This window comes from Asterias rubens, chromosome 17 (genome assembly GCF_902459465.1).
Source record: "Asterias rubens chromosome 17, eAstRub1.3, whole genome shotgun sequence".
NCBI lineage: Eukaryota > Metazoa > Echinodermata > Asteroidea > Forcipulatida > Asteriidae > Asterias > Asterias rubens.
The window spans coordinates 10,121,395-10,139,581 of record NC_047078.1 but is presented as its reverse complement, the minus strand read 5'-3'; the positions used below and the strand labels follow the sequence as shown (position 1 = coordinate 10,139,581).

General features: G+C 39.4%; 1 protein-coding gene across 1 annotated transcript; it reads right to left on the bottom strand.

The window, feature by feature from the left end:
- Positions 1-3,052: 3,052 nt before the first annotated feature.
- On the bottom strand, positions 3,053-18,179 carry LOC117301340 (V-type proton ATPase catalytic subunit A). Its single transcript, XM_033785253.1, has 15 exons — positions 18,095-18,179; positions 16,547-16,650; positions 15,691-15,819; positions 14,721-14,830; positions 14,129-14,233; positions 13,271-13,408; positions 12,107-12,258; positions 11,331-11,493; positions 10,428-10,536; positions 9,423-9,545; positions 6,957-7,071; positions 6,055-6,262; positions 4,803-4,957; positions 4,347-4,518; positions 3,053-3,494 (listed from the first exon to the last, which is right to left on the bottom strand). Exons 2-15 carry the CDS (start codon positions 16,629-16,631, stop codon positions 3,402-3,404), a joined length of 1,857 nt encoding a protein of 618 aa, XP_033641144.1. The 5' UTR covers positions 16,632-16,650; positions 18,095-18,179; the 3' UTR covers positions 3,053-3,401.
- Between the last annotated feature and the right edge of the window lie 8 nt (positions 18,180-18,187).

The window sequence follows — 18,187 nt, the reverse complement described above, 5'->3', positions numbered from 1 at the left end:
TCCTCAGTTTCATTACCACAAATATAAAGTTTCCAACTCTGCAAATGATGTATCTCACAAAAACCTAACCCGGATGTACACACAAAACTTTGCTGAGCACGGAACAATCTTGCTCAACAGGAACTGGTTACCAGACGAAATTCCTTAAATTGTCATTGTTGCAACAGGGTGGATTTCATAAAGAGTTAAGACTAGTCTTAACTAGAGGTACTCGTCCCAACTTAGGACTAGCCATACATTTTTAATATCTCCTAGGACTAGTCCTAAGTTAAGACTAGTCCTAACTCTCGACCCCTTGTGCCCCACTGCTGTTTTTGCTTGGCTAGGCAAGATTTTCTGCTTAACAGCTGCATGAAAATGGGCGATGTTGTTTTCTCACAGACCCTCTCAAAATCATGATAATTTGTGCATTCTGGGTCGTCAACCACGATCTTGAAATCCAAGGAAAACATCAAGTGAACTAAGAATCGTTCCTTAAAATTGTAAATATAAACTTATATTATATTTTGTATGTTAACAAAAATTACTAATAAAAAGAAACAAAGACAAATTATACTTAGTGTACTTGCATTTATTTCCTGTTATAAACACTAACATGTATAATTAGGATCATATTTATATTGATCACTAAATTTTTACATATTATAAACATTACATTGGAATGCATGTTTTGCCCCATACTTGGGGTTGGTGTAATTTTGACTGAACATATCTTGGACATATGCCATCTTTCGTGCTGTATTTAGTGTCCAATTTATTTTTAACTCTCGAAAGGAAAAATTTAAAGTTTTTGTGGCGTGTCGCAGTCGAAGGGTCTAGTTCCCAAAATCTAAGCTTGCTCGGCCAAGTGTTGTTAGCAGGTTGGATACCTGGTCTTGACACTTGTTTCTTTCAGCAAACACTTGTGCCCCTGACACCTGACCGGTTTAGTTCACTGGACCCAAGCTCTGATGTTGTCAGCAGCAGAGTGCGAGTTCCAGTCCTGTTCATGACACTTAAGCTAGGCGCTTCACCACAATTGCTTTGTGAACAACTGGGAAGGTAGTGCGTTACGTAGTCTGGTAGTGGATTGACCCATACCTATGTACATCCTTACTGACTGTGAAGGGCGTAACGCTGTTTCAGCCTCAGGAGTAGGTGGCTCCTAGTGGATGATACTCATGCCTACATCCTTACGGACTATGAAGGGGGTAACGCTGTTTCAGCCCCAGGAGTAGGTGGCTCCTAGTGGATGATACCCCCTAGTGGATGATACCCATGCCTACATTCTTACTAACTGTGAAGGGCGTAACCCTGTATCAGCCCCAGGAGCAGGTAGCAATGTGCTCCTAGTGGCAGTTGATATCATTGCACTTCAGTTGTAGCAATTCAACTATTATTCTTAATGTTTTTCACACACTTAACACGTATCAACTTTAGAAAAATGTTTTGTTTCTTAGATTATAGTTTGCTGTTTCCCCTAATCCACTGAAATAACCGTGATTTGGAATTGAACAATGAAAAATTAACTAGAGTGGGATTTGCACCAACAACATATGAACTACCTCTAGTTTAACAGGCCGACACTCCACCAACTCGGCAATCGACCCTATGTTGGCGGTCTTCTTATTTTGTCAATATCTTTGTTCGAGGTGTCACTCAGAAGCCATACAACCATTAACAATTTTAACCGCCATGTAGACAAGAATCACACCAAAGTTAAAGGGATGTGACTTCTTTATTTAAAAGTTCAAAATATTAACCACAAGGGAAACCGACTGGGTAAAATATATCCTTGTGTGTTTTAAAACGGATTCCGGTTCATTAAAAATGTCTGACTTTCTTTGAAAATCAGTTGGAACAATGGTAAATCTAAACCGACTGGTCTAGGACAGTTATAAATTTACATCCATATTGCTTGCTGTTCATCTTGAATTTTATACACAAATTCACACTATGGGTTTCTGTTAGCGTAGGGTCTAACAATTACATGTACACTGAATGAAAGGCATGTTCATTTAGGACCTTGTTAACCCTTAAGCCAACCTACATGTAGCACTATAACCAACACTTTATCTATGTTTAATATTTCTTTTAATTTAATTAATTAACACATAATTAGACATTGAAATTACTTAAATACAAAAAGCTATTTGTAGTGTATAGCATCCTATGGTGGTAGTAACCAAACAGACAAGAAAGGTGGAAGGAAAAAAATGATGACAAAACACAAATTAAATTTTTGGGCGAACAAAAGACAAACGGACTGGAACTAAACAAAAACCGGAAATCAGACTAAAGGAGGATGAGTATCATGTCTGCTAGAACCACTGTGCTCTGGGGTTCATAGGTCGTGGGTTTTAATCCCACTCCAGTGGTTCGAATCCAACCCCAGTAGTTCGATTCAGTCGTTGCCAAAATGTAAAAGCAAAGGTGCACAAATAGTTTCCCTAATACCTTGTAACAATACACACCAGGTTCGACTAGTCTTGGAAAATACAATAAATTTACACACTTAAATTAAGCACCAAAACGGGGTTATTGATAAAGTTTCTGACGAAAGTAACTAGACGGTCTGGGAAGTGTGTGGACAAAGGTTGTCAGTCGGTGGTAGCCTCCCCCCCAAAAAAATAACTGCCAATCCTCAATTGCAGAGTTGCTTGAATGCATGATACTTGGTGCTTGAGAACAAGTAGGAAGATTTGATTGAGTAAAAGGACTGACCTATGTTCATGTTCACATAGAGTCAACTTTAATACGTGTACACGTTTCAGGCTATTTAACATGTTAAATCTATATTTTTTATGTTAAATCACAAATTTTCTGATTTTTCAAGGGCCACAAGCCGGAAATCAGACTAAAGTAGGAGAAATATCATGCCTGTTATTGTTTGGCCAGGTACATGTATGGTAACCAAAGTTCTGCATGTGGCATGGCAAGCAAATTCTACCCAGTCCACAGACTAACATCCACTTTTGTATTTATGAGAAGGACAACAAACAGCAAACACACAAATTGTTGTACTGGCATTGTAGTTTTTTGGCTAGTTTTTTTTTCTTCTTCTTTTCTTTTACTTTTTTAGGAAGCCAGTTAATTAGCTGAACATTTGAACATAGTGTTGAATATGTTTACCCGAAGAAAGTTTCATGTTGAAATATCTTGGGTTAGCATTTTGTCTCTTCAGTCAAATAAAATATTAACAGCCCGTATAATCGGCCCAGACATGTTAAAAGTCAAACACCACCCCCGTTACACTATAACAACAGGGACACTACTGACAAAAACACCCGACGTTAGAGGGAAAATATATATACTATTCTACTTAGAACAGATGTTTAATAAAGTACTATTATCATTAATACTGTCATATATTTATAAACCTTTTTTGAATTTGTTATCAGTTGTAGGGAGTTATTCGTTTTCTAGTCCTCTAAGTTTCGGAACTGTGTCTGCATGTTTTCGGCGAGCTCGATGTAGTCGGCTTTGATCTTGGCTTCGCCGTCCTTTACCGGATCCTGAAAACAAAAATTAAAAATCCAAATTTAGACAATTCAGTATGTGAAACGGAGCTTAATTTACTGAGGACAAGAGGCCAGTAGTATTAGTGTCAGGGCTTGATCAAGTCCAACAGTCTTGTGTTTTTCATTTGAATATTGGAACGATCACTGTGTAATATCTTAACTAAACAAGTTGTTCAAATGTTGACTTATTTGCCCTTCAATTTTATCGAGTAATGAAGTATACCAATACATTGTAGGTTGCACAAGTCTGGCTTGCACATGTTGCAGTGACAAGTACGAACTACTAAAGGCTAGTAAACACCACCTCTCATCTGTGCAACGTGTACTTGTTTCAAATGCTCATATTTCTTCCATTCAGATGTGAATAACACATTTTTAAATGTGTTCATTTATTTTTGAGTGTTTGGGTGTATTTTGATTTGCCTATTTGAGTGATTGCTACCATTAATGCATCAGACTGACAACATCCCAGCCAAAAGTGCTCTGGGCATCGCCGTCGATTCCAGGCGAGGTAAACCACCAGGTCCCGGCTGGAAGAGACCCCGCGGTCGTCCCAGGTCATCCTGGCAAGAACAACTGGGTCGGCCCAGCGTGATTGACAACATGTGGGACGAAGCTGTAGGACGTGGACACAGGAGATCGGCGCGACGGACCTTTGCTGTCTATGCGGACGAGTGAGTGAGTGGATGCATCAGAAAGATACATTTTAACAATACTAAAATCGGGGCTGCTAAAACTTCCTCGGGGCAAGTTAAACCAAGTGCTTATTAGCCCGGTTGGCTGCTCAGTTGGCTGCTTAACATAAAGCTAAAGAGCAAGGCCTGCCAAAGATGAACATACATGTACCTTGAATTTCATGCTACTGAGTTGGTACATAATGTCGCCCATGTTCTCTCGGATAATTGCCCAGGTGATCTTGTTCTCTGATTGCGCTGTCGTCTCCACGGCGTGCCTTGCAAGATCGTAAAATAGAATAATATTCTGGAGCATTCCGACGGTTTTGTAGAATGGACAGTACCTGGAAGGAAAGGAAAAAACAAGGGTCACCATTAGCGCTAGCCCATTGTACATTTTCTTGTAAAAACCATAGTGTGGCATGTTGTAGCCACAACAATGTGTAATAAGTTGAATGGCCTTTTCACAGTGTTCTTTCTCTGTGACAAATGATACTCTTTATCATCAGCCGTGTCCGAGATCAACGCACAGTGGACAATATTTTGACGGATTTGGGGGGAAAATCTATGCTATCTGTGCTGTGTATTTTTCTTGGCTACAGCGCTGAGTAGAGATACATGTACTTACCGATCATAGGGCGTGTAACCGTTCTGTTGTAAGAAGTCATCCTTGAGAAGTTTGGCAACCTCTAAGGTGATCTTGTCCGACTCGGCCAGAGATGCCTTGCCTACCAGCTGAACAATCTCAGATAGATCTTCCTCCTCCTGCAAGATCTCCTTGACCTGTTATGCATATTCATGAGATTGGTTAAAGGTTAAAGGTTAAAAGTCACAAGTTTGTCTCTTCCTTCTTCCAATATGAATATTCATAAGGTTTATGTCATTGATTCTTCTCTTCCTGCAAGATCTCCTTGACCTGTTATGCATATTCATGAGATTGGTTCAAGGTTAAAGGTTAAAACTCACATGTTTGTCTCTTCCTTCTTCCAATATGAATATTCATAAGGTTTATGTCATTGATTCTTCTCTTCCTGCAAGATCTCCTTAAACTGTTATGCATATTCATGAGATGGGTTCAAGGTTAAAAGGTCACTTGATTGTCTCCTGTTTTAATCTCCCAAACCAGTATGCAATATTAATAAGACAAGTTTAAAGTCAAAGGTCACATGTTCGTCTAATCGGTACTAACTCTGTGTAGTTCTTGTAAGAACTACATTGTACCCCATTCAACCCCATGGTCTGAATATCCAAGAAGGAAATCACGCATACCCTTTTGTCTCTCTCCTTTCCCCTACATATATCCCCTTTTCCGCCTGCCTCATTCACTAGTTAATTACCTCTTCCCCCCTCTTCCCACCTATGATATTATCCTTTGTGTTTTCATCTCCTTCCAGGTATTCATATATCACTGCTTATGTTAGACGTATGGTACTCTTGTATGTTGTGTTGTCATTTAGCCTTCTTCGAAACGTCTGGCCATTAGTTATTTTTTTGCAACCTCAACTTAATGGTACAAAATCTGTGTTATTCTTGTAAAAACTTACTCTAGTTCTAAGCGAAGAACTTGAACTTACTTTAGTTCTAAGCGGCACAAACTCTGTGTATTTCTTGTTAGAACTTGAACTTACTTTAGTTCTAAGCAAAGAACTTTAACTTACTTTAGTTCTAAGCGGCACAAACTCTGTGTATTTCTTGTTAGAACTTTATCTTACTTTAGTTCTAAGCGGCACACACTCTGTGTTTTTCTTGTTAGAACTTGAACTTACTTTAGTTCTAAGCAAAGAACTTTAACTTACTTTAGTTCTAAGCGGCACAAACTCTGTGTGTTTCTTGTTAGAACTTTAACTTACTTTAGTTCTAAGCGAAGAACTTCAACTTACTTTACTTCTAAGCGGCACAAACTCTGTGTAGTTCTTGTCGTAGAAGTCGTCCAGCACCCTCATGTACTTGGAGTAGCTGATAAGCCAGTTGATCGAGGGGAAATGTTTCCTTTGGGCGAGCTTCTTGTCCAACCCCCAGAAGACCTGGACGATACCGAGGGTAGCGGTGGTGACAGGGTCGGAGAAATCACCACCTGGTGGGGACACACTGTTAAGGGACATTAAAGGGGAAAGTTGGAAAGCCTGTTCACACGACGGGAAAAAACCATCATTTATGGTGACTTTTTTCGCAATGTCTGTGAAATATTACCCAAAGAGTTAAATGTGTCAAACAGCAACTACGATCACCATTCCTCGCTTTGCTTTTATGGTGCTCGTCTGTGGAACGTTATTTGGTGAAGACCAATTCAAAGATCTGCCTTCTGTGTGTCATTTTAAAGCCTTGTTCAAAAGAGCTCATTATGTACACTTAAAGGGTAATTTTTAAGGCCTCGTTCAAAAGAGCACCGCTCGCTCATTATGTAACTTGGTTTTCTCTCTTGAGTGCTCGTCTTCAACTCTCTTTTTGTTCTGCTTTGAACTGGTCCTAATTTTGTCACTATTTCTTTGGCATTATCTGTATAACTAGCTCATTACCGGAACATTTGTTCATTCTCTTGCTTTGTTATGTTGTCTTTGTATTTGTCTAGGGCTGATCGCAACAAGCCTCTGCTTATTAGAACAGCCTCCTTACTCATAACTTAGGTAGTTGTATTGTTTTCAGTATCATTATCATCAGTCATGTTTATTCTTTGCTTGTTGAACTACTATTTTTTTTGTCTATATGATTCTGTCTTTTCTGAGTGTGGGTACAGAAACACATTTTACATTTTACGGCCGTTATTATTATGATGAATACTTACGCTCCTACGATACTGACACTTCCTTCTCTGCTTGGGTTACCGAGGCATTTGACTCGGCCGGCACGCTCGTAGAAAGACGCTAGACGCGCACCGAGGTATGCTGGGTAGCCACTGTCTGTAGAACAAAAAAAATAAAAATAAAAAATATGACCTTCCACTGCTCTACTCTAACAGAACAGAACTATTTTATCTGATAAAGTATAATATTTGGTTTGCAGTTACACCGTGTGTCTACTTGCTAGGTAGATTTTGTTCTTTTGAGAACTTGCCTTGCTTTATTTTCTACTACCGCAGACTAGATTTTTCATAACTCAGGAGACTTCTCTGAAGTTACATCGTGCGTCAACTTGCTAGGTAGATTTTGTTCTTTTGAGAACTTGCCTTACTTTATTTTCTACTACCGCAGACTAGATTTTTCATAACTCAGGAGACTTCTCTGAAGTAACGTGTGTCAACTTGCTGGGTAGATTATGTTCTTTTGAGAACTTGCCTTACTTTATTTTATACTACCGCAGACTAAATTTTTCGTATCTCAGGAGACTTCTCTGAAGTAACGTGTGTCTACTTGCTAGGTAGATTTTGTTCTTTTGAGAACTTGCCTTACTTTATTTTATACTACCGCAGACTAAATTTTTCGTATCTCAGGAGACTTCTCTGAAGTAACGTGTGTCAACTTGCTGGGTAGATTTTGTTCTTTTGAGAACTTGCCTTACTTTATTTTATACTACCGCAGACTAAATTTTTCGTATCTCAGGAGACTTCTCTGAAGTAACGTGTGTCTACTTGCTAGGTAGATTTTGTTCTTTTGAGAACTTGCCTTACTTTATTTTATACTACCGCAGACTAAATTTTTCGTATCTCAGGAGACTTCTCTGAAGTAACGTGTGTCAACTTGCTGGGTAGATTTTGTTCTTTTGAGAACTTGCCTTACTTTATTTTATACTACCGCAGACTAAATTTTTCGTATCTCAGGAGACTTCTCTGAAGTAACGTGTGTCAACTTGCTGGGTAGATTATGTTCTTTTGAGAACTTGTCTTGCTTTATTTTCTACTACCGCAGACTAGATTTTTCATAACTCAGGAGACTTCTCTGAAGTTACATCGTGCGTCAACTTGCTGGGTAGATTATGTTCTTTTGAGAACTTGTCTTGCTTTATTTTCTACTACCGCAGACTAGATTTTTCATAACTCAGGAGACTTCTCTGAAGTTACATCGTGCGTCAACTTGCTGGGTAGATTATGTTCTTTTGAGAACTTGTCTTGCTTTATTTTCTACTACCGCAGACTAGATTTTTCATAACTCAGGAGACTTCTCTGAAGTTACATCGTGCGTCAACTTGCTGGGTAGATTATGTTCTTTTGAGAACTTGTCTTGCTTTATTTTCTACTACCGCAGACTAGATTTTTCATAACTCAGGAGACTTCTCTGAAGTTACATCGTGCGTCAACTTGCTGGGTAGATTATGTTCTTTTGAGAACTTGTCTTGCTTTATTTTCTACTACCGCAGACTAGATTTTTCATAACTCAGGAGACTTCTCTGAAGTTACATCGTGCGTCTACTTGCTGGGTAGATTATGTTCTTTTGAGAACTTGCCTTGCTTTATTTTCTACTACCGCAGACTAGATTTTTCATAACTCAGGAGACTTCTCTGAAGTTACATCGTGCGTCAACTTGCTGGGTAGATTATGTTCTTTTGAGAACTTGTCTTGCCTTATATTCTACTACCGCAAAGTAGATTTTCTGTAATTCAGGAGACTTCTCTACTACCGCGAACTGTTTTTTTTTTAATTTGGGAGACTTCTCAATTCTGAAAAGAACTGTCCTGCTTTATTACCCGGGCGGAAGGTAGGACGTCGGTCAGGACTTATACTTTCTCTTAGTGGATCGAGGGGACTTCCAATTATTAATTTCATTAACGCAGAGTGGTTTTTTATTTAGTCTCATTGTTTTGACTAGCTTGCTCTGGTAATTTTTCTGTGTACAGCATAATTTGTTTCTGTGTAGATCAGTCACCACATGATATAGTTCTGCAGGCTCGCATAGTTTGTAAATCTAGCATTAAAAACCACAGCGGATGATATTTAACATGTTTAATGGTCAGACAGTAGGAGGGTTGACTGTGATCTGTGTATTTTTATATGCATTCAACACATGAGATATTGCAGGCTGACATAGTTTATCTATCATTTATAACCACAGTAGATGATTGAATGGTAGGAGGGTTGAATGGGTACTGTGATGATGCGTTCACCACTGGGTTGGCATAGGATCATTTAAAACCACAGAGGATAATATTGAATGGTCAAACAGTAAGAGGGTTGACAATGCGATATGCAATACATTCGCCAAACATTGTATCTTGTTGCAGAATGTCATAAGTTACATATAATCTTTCAAAACCATCGTGGATGATATTAAATGGTCAAACAGTAGGAGGGTTAGAGAGATGATTAGTCTTCCTTACCAGCAGGCATTTCAGCCAAACGTCCAGAGATTTCTCTCAAGGCTTCGGCCCATCTGGATGTTGAGTCAGCCATCATGGAGACGTTGTAACCCATGTCACGGAAGTACTCTGCTAAGGTGATACCTGCCATCATAGATAACACAAGAATAACTCACTAGTTAATTACTTTTTCTCCCACTTCCCACCTTTGATTTTGTCTTTTGTGTTTCCAATCCATCGTAAATAAAGTTAGAGTATACCTTTGGTTTTTGGAACGGTTTCATTGCTATTCCTACAAAATTGTAGATGTATTTTTATACCTAAAATTCTTAATTAATTTATTTATCTGTCTGTTTGTTGTTAAATAATTTTAAGCTTTTTTGTCTGTACTGTACTGAATCATGGCCGGTTTTAATTTCCTCAGTGTGGGATAATTAAGTTCTTATCTTATCTTATCTTATCTTATCTTATCTTATTTTACTTATCTTATTTTACTATAAAACTAACATGTAAGCACTTCATTTCAAAAGGTGGATGCGTCTTTAAGATATTGACGAAAATCCGGAGCGACTATTATGTACATGCAGGAATAACACTACGAATACACAATCTGAGATGGGCCATATCACACCCTGCTATTGCACTTTTTTAACTCCACGTATTGAGCAATGTTAAACTATACGCAGAATGACAGCTGTTCTAACACCGCATATTGTGCTACATATACGCTGCGCGTCAAGTTTGCTTGAAGATAAACTCATCATCAGGCACACACACTCAGGAATACTGAAAAGTGTAGCACGTCTGCGTCCCATATCCAACTTGGCCAATATGTGATGCAGAATCTGCAAGAATTGGTTTGTTTAACTACGACTGTACTTTTGTCTAAACTTTGTTTCAGACATTGTTGTGTTTAGATCTTGTATTTACCTGTGTATGTATAGAAGCCTTTCTAGTGAGAATACTGATCTTTGACAACAACCAAAGCTGTTCAGTTCCTTAAGAATATTGCACTCATGTATTTACCTGTGTAGATAGAAGCCTCTCTAGCTGCTACTGGCATGTTGGATGTGTTTGCTACTAGCGTTGTTCTCTTCATGATCGATTCCGTCTTACCACCGATCTCAACAGTCAACTACGACACAGAAGAATAAACTATAAATATATAGGATTTGAGGCATTGCATGGTGAGGTATCAATGTATATTTGGTTTGCGGTAACACCATGTGTGTATCTACTTGCCAGGTAGAGTTGTTCTTAGGGAACTGTCTTGCTTTATTCTACTGCCGTGGAGTAGATAATCGGAGGTTTGTGAGACTTCTCAGTTCTGAAAAGAACTGTCCTGCTTTTTTAACTATTACCAGGGCGGATGGTATAGAAATTAGATTGGACTACTACTTTAGCTTATAGGATCGTAATTAACTGTACTGCCGCGGAGTCAGTTCTGACATTGGTCTCAACGTTTCGACTAGCTTGCTCTAGTCATCGTCAGGAGACTGTAAATAATAGTACACTTGCGGGTACAAATCTCTTTTTAGGGAGTGTTGGCTCTGAAAAGAGCTGGTTTGGGTCTCGATGTTACAAACAGTATGTTCTGCTTGTATTTAGGAGAAAACTGGAAAACTGGAATGCTGGTGGTGATGCTGCTCATGTAGTGCTCAAAATTCAAGAGACTTCACAGATCTAAAAAGAACTGTCCTGCTTTTTAACTACTACCTGGGCGGAAGGTATGAAACCGGTCAACCCTACTACTGTCACTGAGTGGATCGAGGGTAGGCCTACTTCTTGTTATTAATTTCACTACCGCGGAGTGAGTTCTTAAATTGGTCTCATTATTTCGAGTAGCCAGCTCTAGTCGTTGTAAGGAGACTGATTATTTATCATTATTAATTAAAGTTGCCGACACTTGGCTTTGGATTTCACTCGTACCTCCGGAAAATCTCGGAGTACTTCAGACATCTCGTTGCCACGTTCCCCGCATCCAACGTAGCAGATGACATCACTGTTGGAGTATTTGGACAGCGACTGGGAAATGACGGTCTTACCACAACCGAAAGCACCGGGGATGGCTGTCGTCCCGCCTTGCACACATCTACACAAACAGGAGACAAATACAAATCATTGCAATGACATGGCCTGGTGATATACCATGCTCAATATGGGCGGAGGGAATCCCCCTATTGTTCCCATATTTTGAAATCAGAGCGATTCCAGCAATGGCTACTATCAACCAGAGGGGACAACAAAACCAGGTTATGAAGAGCTGAAGCAAACTTACAACCCCTAAACCTCTTGAAGCGCTTTGAGCAATGAGTCTACTCTCTCTGTGTGTTCTCAATACTCACTGTAGGGTGGTGTATGGATTGATTGTCTCAAGAAACAATAATAGTAGGAGGGTTAACAAAACATTGATTGAAGAGATGCTTGTATGCTCTGTAATTTACAGAATGTGGGTACGAATCGTGGCATGGTCAGTCGCCACACTTGTGTCCTTGAGCAAGGCACTTTTTTATAATTGCTTCTCTCCACCCAGGAGTCCAATTTGTTACCGGAGAGAGCTGGGGAGTAATCTGTGATGGACTGGCATTTAATGTGTGCTGTTTGTAGGGGAAGTTTGAGAATGACAAGTGGATGGGGTAAAAGCGACAACTGAATTTTGTTGAAGATTGTTTGAGCCAGCAACTCATCTTCAGTGGGCAACTTACGGGAATAGAGCATCAAGAACTCGTTGTCCGGTTAGGAGAGGGTGATTTGCCGGTAGCTTCTCTGAGACTGGTCTCATCTGTCTAACGGGCCAGACTTGCAACATGCTGTGTTTGGTCAGTTCACCATCAAACTCTGTCTCCAGGATCACGTCCTAAGGATACAATAAAAAATAAAGTATGAATCCTAGATTAATAGTGGTCCAGGAAAGTATGTAGTTGATGACACAGCACAAAAACTTTTCCATTGGTATTCCCTTCTGGGTTTGAGGCCTTGTTTGTTGTTTGTTTCTTTTATTGTCGAGTCAGGTTGGTTCAGTGGTATTCTGCCCTGCTTGTTGGTTTGCTTAGATGATTTTCCTGTCAAGAGAACTTGGCAAACTCCCACAAGGGGATATAAACACCATACTGGCAACAGCCAATCTCTTTCATACAAACATTGGTTTAACGTCTTTGATTATGAATTGCACAAATCAGTAACTAGATGACGACACTTATTCTAGTAATTGTGAAATCAGCGGTTGGCTTGTAGGATTTAAACCTACAACCTTGTGATTGCAAGACCTGTGGTTTTATGCTCTTGACCTTGGTGCCCCTTTAAAAGTTCCCCATAGACTTTAAGATTTTCCATTGGAAGTGCCCATTCAAAAAAAGGCCTTGCCCTCTCACAGATTAAATTCAAGTCACAAGTAAATTTAGGAATTTGGGAGACTTCTTAAAGCCATTGGACACTTTTGGTAAACAGTATTGTCCAAGGCCCACACTTCGTGTATCACAACTTACATATAAAATAGCAAACCTGTGAAAATGTTGGCTCAATCGGTCATCAGAGTCGGGAGAAAATAACGGGAAAACCCACCCTTGTTTCCGCACGTTTCGCCGTGTCATGACATGTGTTTAAAATAAATCTGTAATTCTCGAGAAGTGATGTTGTTTGAATGTTTTCTCAAAAAGTAAAGCATTTCATGGAGTAATATTTCAAGAGAAGTCGTTCACCATTACCTCCTTGTAAACCCTGTAAGTTATTTGTAAATCTGTGAACTTTTAATTTTGTTGTCTGTACCGAAAGTGTCCAATGGCTTTAATTCTGAGGCATCCTTGGTTTTATTACCAGAAATATGTAATAATATTTCATGCTGTTAGCCATTACTAGGATCCGATACTTACAGTGATGTCGTAGTTACCAGGAGGTGCCATCCACTTGACCGTCCCACGACATTTCGACGGAAGCATCAGTCTGTGTTCAATGAGGGAGTTTTCATGGACGATCCCATAGAAATCACCACCTGTGATGTGACTGCCCACCTGTGGAGTCAATAGTAAACATGCGTGAGAACTGTTCACACTATCGAGCTAAATCCTGGAAAATTCCTGGGAAATTGTTACTCAATCCTCAAAATTCTATACAAAATGTAATGTGGATGTTACACACAACCTATAACAATAAAGGAGGGAATAAAAGGGTAGCGACGAGTTCTTCAACAGCCGTTTAAAGCCGGCAGGGTTGGCGGCCGTGTGATAAAGGACTGAGCCGCAGGCGAGGGCCTTTATCTCACGGCAACGACCCTGCAAGGTTTTAAACCCACGTTTAGGAACAAGTCACTACTCTTTTATTCCCATTCATAAATTCCCTTTTGTTAAAAAACATTAAAAAATACAAATATAGACACTTTAACAATTGAAAATTCAAGGTTTGAAAAAAAATTTTAAAAAACTTTGTGTAGAATCTGTTCGATGCACGTGGGTTGTGTGTACGCGCGCGCACTTAGATTACGCACGCGCACTTAGATTACGCGCTGTTACTATAGCTTTCGTGCCCGACACGCAAAAGCCAACTTGTTATTTATTTAAACAGCTCCAGCTGCTCATTATCAAAGGTTTAAACACCCCCACGTGACGCGCTCTCCACCAATAGGAGTAGAGAAACTGTCTGGAGTATTTATGAATAACTGTTGACGGTAGTGCTCGCCATTTAAGGCATTGCATTGTGAGGTATCAATGTATTTAACTTTAATCCATTCTCACCCTAATCCCTTGGTAGGATTGATATTCCCATTTCAGGGATCGATTCAGAGCAGAGATGTTGATACCACGTGGAATGTAGATACTGTCTGTCAGTACATTGATGTCCTGTTACATTAGAGAAAAAAAAAACAGAAGCACAAATTAATCAAATTTTCTCAACCCCCATGGTCTGAACATCCAAAAAGGAAATGACTAATAACTTGTTGTCAATGCCTTCTCATTTTCCCCCACACATATCCTTCTTTTAAGCCAGCCTAATTCACTTAGTGCTTACTGACTGCAATGGAGTGAGTTCTTATCATTGGTCTCAACGTTTTGCCTAGCTCGTCAGCAGACCGAATAGTGTGAGACATGTTAGCCTATTTATACTGGTTTAGAAGTTTCGGTGTAGAGTCAGTCACTGCTCTGATTGGTTATTATGAAAGGAGAATTATGGTTGGAGGGCTCAGGGTTATTGTGTGGGTTGCCCATTGTGTATGAGTGCCCTCTGTGAAGTACCTTTATCTAGCTACTTATGCGATATGTACAGTTAGAACTTGATACTTCTAGCATTATTCCTTCCATCCTTTTTAAGTCAATAGCAGGAACTTACTCGGAGCGGTCTTTGAATACCATCAAAGATAGAGCCAAGGATCCCGGGTCCTAGTTCAACGGAAAGTGGTTTACCAGTCCTTAGCACCGGGTCACCAACCGTCACACCAGCTATAAGAAGAAACATGTTAAGGATCTAAAGTTCTGTCCTGTCGATCTTTTCGTACAATTACCAGTAGGTTTATAGCATTTGAGGCATAGATGGTGAGGTATTGATTTGTGGTAACACCATGTGTGTATTTACTTGCCAGGTAGAGTTTGTTCTTAGAGAACTGTCTTGCTTTACTCTACTACCGCATAGGTTCTTCTCAAATGAGGGTAGCACAATGTTGCCATTGTACCCTTAGCCCTTTCACATTATCATTGCAGTCAGTACAATAGAGATCTGGGCGCAAAATTCATAAAGCCTGTTAGCACAAAAACTTGCTAAGCACAGCAAAATATTGCTTAGCAGAAAATGGTTACCAGCCAAAAGTGATTCAAATTATCATTGCAGTCGGTACAATAGAGATCTGGGCGCAAAATTCATAACGCCTGTTAGCACAAAAACTTGCTAAGCACAGCAAAATATTGCTTAGCAGAAAATGGTTACCAGCCAAAAGTGATTCAAATTATCATTGCAGTCAGTACAATAGAGATCTGGGCGCAAAATTCATAAAGCCTGTTAGCACAAAAACTTGCTAAGCACAGCAAAATATTGCTTAGCAGAAAATGGTTACCAGCCAAAAGTGCATTACATGTAGTTCTTACTTTTTGCTCAGCATAGAAATTTACCAAGCAGTATTTCAGCTAAACAGTGGGTAAAAACAAGACGGATGCAGTTTCTTTTTAATGTTGTTATGACTTTTTAGTTTTTTGTTTGTTTTGTTCCTGTTGATGTTTTTGTTGTTGTCATCGTTGTTGGTGGTGGAAGTGACGGTTGTGGTGGTATTATTGTTGTTGTTGTTGTTGTTTACAAAGTTAAAGGATACAAGTTTCCTCGTAGACCTGAATGGTTGCAAACTCTCCTTCCAGTCTGATGATCTCTCCTACCAGCTCGCTGTGTCCAACACGGACGAGCTCGTACATAGCAGCTCCAGACATCTTCTCTGCTGTAACAACTGAAGAAACAAAAAACAAAATCAAGAGCTGTTCTAACCTATGGTCTGAGTTACATCTCTTGTTTAAAGTCAAGGCAAGAGCACAAATGTGATCTTGAGAGGTTTTCACAATACCAGCTGACCAGTGGGTTCCAATAGCCTACCACCAAGCAGAGAAAAGAAGGTCCTCCGCCATTACCAAAGAAGAAACAAAACAAAACTACAATGAAACTAATTTCCTATGTCTGCTGAGCTCAATCAAAAGTTTGTCTAACCAGGGGTGGCCACGGATTTCACAAAGAGTTAAGACAAGTCTTATCTCGAGTTAGGATGAAATACCTCGTCCTAACTTAGGGCTAGCCTAAAGTTTGTAACAACTCCTAAAAAGTCCTAGGACACACAATGTAGTCCCAAGTTTGGACTATCTTTGTGAAATCGAAACCTCTGGTCTGAGTTTTATCTCTTTTTTATGAAATCAAGCCCAGAGCCCAACCTCATTCCCAGTAGTGTAAGATCTCGCCAGAATGCCTTGGTTGACCAAAACGATCATATGAGGAAAATTTCAATTTGTGTTGAACTTTGCAAAGGGCACCAAAGCAAAAGCACAGGGCAATAGCTGTGGGTGCTGTTGGGTGTTTCGAGGCCTGCTCTCAACAGGAAAATGTAGCGAAGGGCACCACAGCAAAAGCACAGGGCAACACAGCAATTCCTGTGGGTGCTGTGGGTTATTTTGAGGCTACACACTTACCAGGGCCGGAGACGGCGTGGACGTAGCCATACTCGCTCTCCTTCTCTGCATCTCGGACCTTGGCAAGCTTCTCAAACTGGGACATCTTGAAGTCTGAGATTTATCTGGAAAACAAAATCATCAAAAATAACAATAACAACTAGCTCGTATTTAGCCCATTTCACAACAACCGTCTCAATGCACTTTACACTAATTAGGGCCCCGGGTCGATTTCACAAAGAGTTAGGACTGGTCCTAACTTAGGACTAGTCCTAGGAGATATACAAATTGCATTGATAGTCCTAAGTTAGGACGAGTAACTGGTCCTAACTCGAGATAAGACTAGTCCTAACTCTTTGTGAAATCCACCCCTGGTCATTGGGCCAATATCATTCCTTTAATCTTTCTCAGCTCCCTGGGGAGTACTACAACCTTGGCAACTGCAGGGCTCCAAATGCTTTTTCATACACATTATCAACCACTACCCTCGCAAGTACCCATTTATTCCCCTGGGTGAAGTATTTTGGCTGTTAAAAAGACTGAGGTCACTCAATGAAAATAATGAAAAGAGCGACACAGCTTTTTTAATAAAATGTAATCTCGATCCAAAGTCAAATTCAAGGCAACTATCCCCAATGCATTTTGATGAAACCATTTGGGATCAGAGCAGCTGTTTCTTTCACATGCATTGAACTTTGTTCTCTTGAGCAGAGGAGGTAAAATATTAAACGTGAGACACAATCCACAAAGGAATTGTATCAAAATGTGGAGTTGGAGACGAACTTGTACAAAACATTCTGGGGGAAAAAGAACATAAAATATAAAAAAATATATATTACTTAGTTAGTGGGACAAGTAGTATTATTAAAAACCCAGAAGTATACTTTCTACTAAAAAAAAATATACTTCCCAATTTTGACTGCTGAATACTGGATGAGCATTGAATTTGTATTTTGAAGAACGAAGGACTGTCAGTGCTTACTCTATGGTCAGTGTCACTGTACACTAAAATCACAAATAGGCCTATTTTCATTTCAACTTCACAAGTTCACACTAATTTACGAATGAAAAGATAGAGCTGAAAATGAACTACTTTATGTACTAGTCAGCATGATAATAACAAAAGAGACCAACTAAAAAAATCACCTGATCAATACACAACAACTCACTAGCCAGGCTAAAAAAAAACAATTGAGAGGGGGAGGGGTCCTGTGTTTTCGTTGTTTACATTAAAAAATAACACAATTATTGTCCTTTTCCTAAGTTTTCTACCACCAAATGGCTCTTTCTGTTTAAGACCTTATCTCAAAATGATAATTCAAACTAATTAACGTAAGCATAATCAATTATTAATTTAATTAACCAAGTAATTAATTCGGATAGCCACAAAATTTGTTTTTTATTTTTGCCTGTACAAAAATTAATAGGGTTAGTAGGCATAACGGGAATGAAACAAAGGAAAAAATACGCTGGTGAAAACGCACTGTCATTTAGTTGTGAATATATAAAATATTTCACTATTATATAGGAGTTATATATTATTTTTTACAAATTTTACAGGTAGCTTACCGTTCAGTGTAGTGGCTCAGTGAATTGTAAATCCAATACAAAAACATCATGTGATTGAGCCCTATGTCGCGCAACACACCTAAACTAAAGAGC